The 6,192-nt window shown below is 35.5% G+C and overlaps 1 protein-coding gene across 1 annotated transcript in view; it reads right to left on the bottom strand.

Annotated features, from left to right (window-relative positions):
• The window catches only part of LOC134527146 (semaphorin-2A), a 666,670-nt gene extending 663,473 nt beyond the window's left edge, over positions 1 to 3,197 (bottom strand). The window contains exon 1 of the mRNA XM_063359535.1: positions 3,114 to 3,197. Coding sequence (XP_063215605.1) covers positions 3,114 to 3,172 — 59 coding nt within the window. The 5' untranslated portion in view covers positions 3,173 to 3,197. The remainder of the gene's footprint in view (positions 1 to 3,113) is intronic.
• Between the last annotated feature and the right edge of the window lie 2,995 nt (positions 3,198 to 6,192).

Raw genomic sequence — 6,192 nt, forward strand, 5'->3', positions numbered from 1 at the left:
ACTAATACATAAAATTTAGCAACGGAAAATCTCGGTAGAGTTTTTTAATGGGCAATATCTGACCAAAGGTGTAGAAATGAAGGTTTTTTTGAAAACAAAATCGCTGTAACTCCCGAAATATGGAAATATCGCATTCGTTTGAAGGTATTAAAACTATTAGGAGCTAAACCAAAATATTTTGTCTAAATACGTTTTTGATACGACCACCCTTAACTGCAAAGCGCTGAAAAAACAAGGGTTGAAGAACAAAAAAAAAAAATCATAACTACCTTCATAGACACAGCAACGAATTCGTGAAAAATTTGTAATAATCTTATAAATTTTATTTAAAACTTTTGTAAGAAACCATTTTTGATTAGTAGAACCAATGCTGCAAGGTTTTGAAAAAAGATGGGTAGAATTTAAACAAAAATTCTTTACTCCCTTAGTACGAACACTATCAAATCCGTTCAGATTGTTGTTAAATCTTATAATTTTTATCTCTATCTTTAGTCTGAAACAATTTGTGATAAGACAAACCATTGCTGCAAAGGGTTTAAAAAAAAGGGAGGGGTGGTAAATTTAAAAAAAATCATAAAATCAGCATATTTTACAATATTAAATCTGTCCTTTTTAGTGTAAAACCAAAAAAAAATTATCTACAACTTTCGTTTGAAGTTATTTTTTTACATGACCAACCATAACTGCAAGGGTTTGAAAACATTAAGAGTTGAAAGACAAAAAATTACATAACTCCCTTAATATGCACACTATAAATCCGTTCCAATTGTTTGTAAAACGTACAAATATTATCAAAAACTTTCTGTTGAAATAATTTTCTATTCGACCAACCATAACTGAAAGGAATGGACAATCAAATCCGTACAAATATAATTTTTTAGCTAAAACATTTGTCTGATACAATTTCTGATCAAACATTGCTGCCTGGGGTTGAATAAACAAAGGTAGAATTTAAAAAGAAAATAATTTTCCATACTATGTACACTGTAGAATACGTTCTAACTTTATTGTAAAACCTTGAATTATTATCTACAATTTTTGTCTGAAATAATTTTTATTTTTTTATACAAACTACCATAACTGTAAGGGGTGGAATAAATAGGGGTTGAAAAAACAAAAATTCGTAACTTCATTAGAAAGCACACTATCAAATCCGTACAAATTGTTGAAAAATTGTACAATTTTATCTAAAACTTTTGCCTGAAACAATTTTTGATAATTTAAACCATTATTGCTAGGGGTTAAAAAAACCTGGGGTGGAATGAGAAAATAAATAAAACTTCCCTACTCGGTACACTATCGAATGCATTCTTATTTTGGCTGTCTAAATATGACTAAAACTATTCTTCAAAGTGTTTTAGTTTACCCAATTATTACTGAAAGGGGTGGAAATAAGATTTTAAAGTAAAAAATAATCATTACCTTTTTTAATAAATAAATTATCACATCCATTATAATTTATTTTATTAATTCCTAAAAGTTATCAAAAACTTTGGCTGGAACAATTTATGGTTAAACGAATTGTCATCGTAAACACATGGATTCAAATTTAAAAAATTCAATACTTTCTTAGTATCAAATTAGTTTGTATTCATTTTAAACCATGTTAATTTTATCGTAACCCTTGATGAAAAGCAAATTTTTATAAGTGCAAGGGTATGAAAAAATTAGTTTGAAGGTAAAAAATATTAAATAATTACCTTAGTTGGCAAATATAAAATTTATTCTAAGAAATTCAATGCTGCTTTGTAAACTATACAATTTTGGATACATTGAGTTAAAATATTTGTAATATTTAGTATTTTGTTGCATAGAAGAACAGCAAATAATTAATAAATCATTTTGTAATATTGAAGAACATAAATTTGTTATGTACATTAAGTTCTTTAAATGTTTCGAAGTTTATAGCAGTTACCAAAATATTTACATAATAAATAGGTACTTCGAAATCTACCTACACCCGAAGGCTGTGCCGAATGAGATTTTATCATATTAATAACTTTCCTTCAGCGACTAATTGAAGAAAATAATTGTAAGCATTTCATATTTTCTTCATAATATTATTAACTTTTTTTATATAGAATATTTTACATAATTGTATATATATGTAATAGGATGTTTGTATCTATGACATTGAAAAACTCTGACACCGTTTGACCGATCGCCATGAATGTTGGCACATCGAGGTGTTTTTAATGTAGAATGACTTTATGCTATCCATTTATTTTGTAACTCGCTGCTAGATGGCGCTGCAGCGCATCAATTTCTAAACCGTTCAACCGGTCGCCTTGGGTAAACAAAAAATGATAGGTCATATACATACTAAGAGTAATTGTGTGTCATTTCTTTATGTCCACCACACTGCCATATAGCGCTATCCATTTTGCTTTAACTCGTGGACAATAAATCACCCTGTGTTCAGCCAAGGCAGCACCGGGTACTGCAGCAAGTGCAATATAGTTTGAGTTTTAAATACTTTTATATGTGTGACATTAAAAAAAGATAATATTTATTCATTGCTAACTTTCCAGTGATTCCTAAATGTTCAAGTGCTAATGATAGTTTGATGATATAATTAACATTTAGTTTTAATTTATATTTATAAAATTGTATAAATTTGCATTGGTTTCACGTACACACAAAGGTGAAATATTTCGTTTCATTTCAATATTTACTAAACTTATAGTGTTCTAACTTCTTGTATTGTATCAATCTAACTGAATTAAAGTTAAGCTTTGTCTCCTATTTTCAAAAAATTAGTCATGTGTGCATTTTTTGCAAATTTATTAAATATAACTACGTAATTAAAATTTAATAAATTAAATCTTTCTGCTTATTTAATGCCCAAAACATAAGAAAAAACCCTGAAAGCAGCTTTTCGATTTAAAAAATGTACCAAAGCAAAAATTAAAAAAGCAATTTTTTATCACTTAAAGTGAAGCAGTGAATTCTAAATTGAAATAGATGTTGTTTTATCGTGTCCCTCGGTCCGCCACGAGGTGCAGTACTCGCGCCTGCCAGCGCGCGCCGTCAGTAGACAGGTCCGTCTGTGCGTCGCAGTGCTGCCGGCGGTAAAGAAGAAAGAAGGAAAAGAAGAGACGTAAAGCACTCACATGGCTCCGACGTAGAGCGCGTCCCTCCTCTCGTCCAGGAACAGAGTGCGGTAGTACATCTTCCCGCAGGTGAACTCCCGCACATGGTCTGCAACAGCAGGAACAAGAGGAACAGTGAGTAACGCCGCTCCCGGTGGACTTCCCCCACCGCCCACAGAGAGCCGCGGGCATAAAACAAGGAACCCCTGAGAGGGCGACACCCCGCTACACAAGTTGTCGGGAGGCGGGTCACGGCTGGCGGGCTGCAGCGGTCCGGGCGCCTGGCGCCTCAGAGGCCTTGTTAGGGGGCTCGGAAACCAATAGAACTTTTTCACCAGTAAAATTTATCTTATCCAGTGAAAGTTGCGGGCGGTCCCTCAAGAGGATTTCCCTCCTACTCTCCCTCCCTTTCACCCGAAACATCAACAACAGCGGTGTATTTCCATATAATTCTGTGTTAGATGTCATCTCTGCATTCTGCCTTTAAACGCACGACTAATTACGAGTGACTCTTAAACTACTCACTGTAGGAGACCTTTCGTGATTGGCTTCCTGACGAAAACCCCTTGCAAGTATAGGTACATAAAATCATACCACATCTCTTCTCTCTCTCTCTCTCTCACACACACACACACTCTATCTCTCTCTCTCTGTTGATTCACAACCCTGAAGATGTTTGTGGCAATGCAAGACAAAGCGTCGACAAACACTACCAATACGACGTGGCTCAACCTCGAAAGTCAAAACAAGCTTGTTCGAAAATGCCTCCGATAGCCTGTAAAATACATTAATTTTATGATCTGGCTGTTTATAAGTATAGTATTTACAGGGTTAGAACCACCTGCGCAGACGTGATAGCTTGAATCTACGGCCATCAGCCGGTATCAATTATTTAACGTACCACTTTTTAAACTTAAAAAAATTAGCCTGTAAACGTTACTGTGGCAATAACTGCAACCATGCGTATAACTTTACTTGTATTTCTTCCTATGACTTATATTAACAAAAGACTTGTAATTTTCGTTCTATCAGGGTAAACTCAAGCATTAAAAATAATGTCCAAACTCAGGCCCATTAACCACCTTGAGGCCCTGCTTATATGAAGGGGAGAGGTCCATCGTTCGATAGACAGAGAGTGCGCTTGAGACCTCGCGTGCCACGTCGGTTGGCCACAACCAGGTCATACTTCTCCCTGACTTCCCCCACCCCTCACTGAGCATCGCGGCGTCTCGAAGCGACTAGCTGACGCCGACGTCACAGGTCGACGGGAACACTGCCAGGAGAGCACTTCCTCCCCAATGGCGAAGATCAACCGAGGACGTTGCAGCACACGTGGGGTTTCGACTGTTCATTCATTTCGAGTAAAGGGGCGCAATTACACTGATGAAAGTAGAGCGCATACACTGTCCAAATTGGTCATCTCAAAATTACGATAAAAAAGCTGGTTATATTTCATACACGGATCTACGTTAATTGGCGGATATCTTAGTTTATTTGCGGGTAGCAGCAAAACACACTTCTTTCTTTCACAACATGAATACACTATTTACAACAGAACACAAATTATGACGTCAGAATATTACGTTGCTTCTACAAAAAATCAGTTTATTTTGAACGATAAAAAACCCTTAGTTTATTTGCTGTGAATTCTTTGCCGGAAATCCCGTACATTTACTGCAATTTCTGTTGGTGTAAAGAACATTCTCTTTGCAGTCGTAGGAAGGCCATGGAAGATTCCAGCAGGGAGCATACGTGAATGGTAACATTTCAATTAACTTGAGGCGAAGGAATTGGAATGAAGCGCTAACGAAATAAATGGGCGCGGGAAAAAGGAGCACCCGGGGAAAACCCACCAGTTTACGGCAACGTCCGCCACGTTTGCGAAATATTCTGGGTTCGAACCTGCCTCGCACGTTGGTTGGTCTAAAAACTCAACCAATGTAATCTCTTTTGAAAAATTGTTTACACATCCAACAGTAATTATTACAAAATGCAACAAAATGACTACTGTATGGGCAAGAAGGTCCTATGGTGTTATGGACCCTTTTCCCCAAGACTTCAAGATCTTTCGCCATGAAGACATATCAATACAAATCGTGATAGAAAAATACATGGTGTAAAAATATAAAAATCACTTTAAGTAGTACAAATCAAGCACACTTAAAAAATTCATTCGCAATATTACTTCGGTTTGTGAAGGGGGAGGAAGGCCCAGTCTCATCCAATGAAGAGTTGCATTTTTTTTTGCAACGACTAATCCTTGCAGTTCATCCATAATGTTTTTAACCAGCAACGGTTCCATATTTAAAGTTGTAATCTTGACATAAATTTGTCTATTCAAGCGTCTAGTGAGGAATGGCGCAGCGAACAGGAACATGTCGATTACCAAAGTTAATTAGGAAGGGAGATTTTTTTTTGGAATTCAACCTCTTTTATAGGAAAATAGGGCGTTCTGACTTCTCACATATAGCGTAGTGTCACCATTTCGTCACACAGGTTTTTTCTAAGTAATTAAATATCAACAACCTGCAGCGTGCTGGGTTCAAATCCTGGATGCAATTCCACCCAACAAGCTCCAATCGGCGCTTTAACGAGAATACGGAATAAGTGCCCCGTTGCAGTACAGGGAGGAAGCAGTTAGGTGTTTGAAAATGGGACAAAAATACTGTGAATAATAAAGTATAATATACTAAAGGAAATATACAATAAAACTTATTTCAATGAACGATTAGAGAAGCAGACAATTTTATTTTAACAAACGTAAGTGAATAGATACAACCTCGTTTGAAAAGTAAAATAAATATATAAAACCCTAACAACATTTTTAAGCGTACATGTCATCACAATTCTTTAAACACTTTTACGGGTTGTAACGTGAATGCTTACAAAACTAAGACATGAAATGCATTACAATAGAAGTGCACAAAGTGAACGTCACACAAATTTCAACAGTGAACCACAGACTGTACTTGTGGCAAAAGGCATATTGGAAAAAAATACAATAATAACATAGGGTTATATCTTAAACAAAAATCTCAAAAGTATAAATATTAAAATACAAAGATAGTGAGTATAGCCTGCAGCAGAAAGAGCTTAACAT

This window comes from Bacillus rossius, chromosome 1 (genome assembly GCF_032445375.1).
Source record: "Bacillus rossius redtenbacheri isolate Brsri chromosome 1, Brsri_v3, whole genome shotgun sequence".
Classification (NCBI taxonomy): domain Eukaryota; kingdom Metazoa; phylum Arthropoda; class Insecta; order Phasmatodea; family Bacillidae; genus Bacillus; species Bacillus rossius.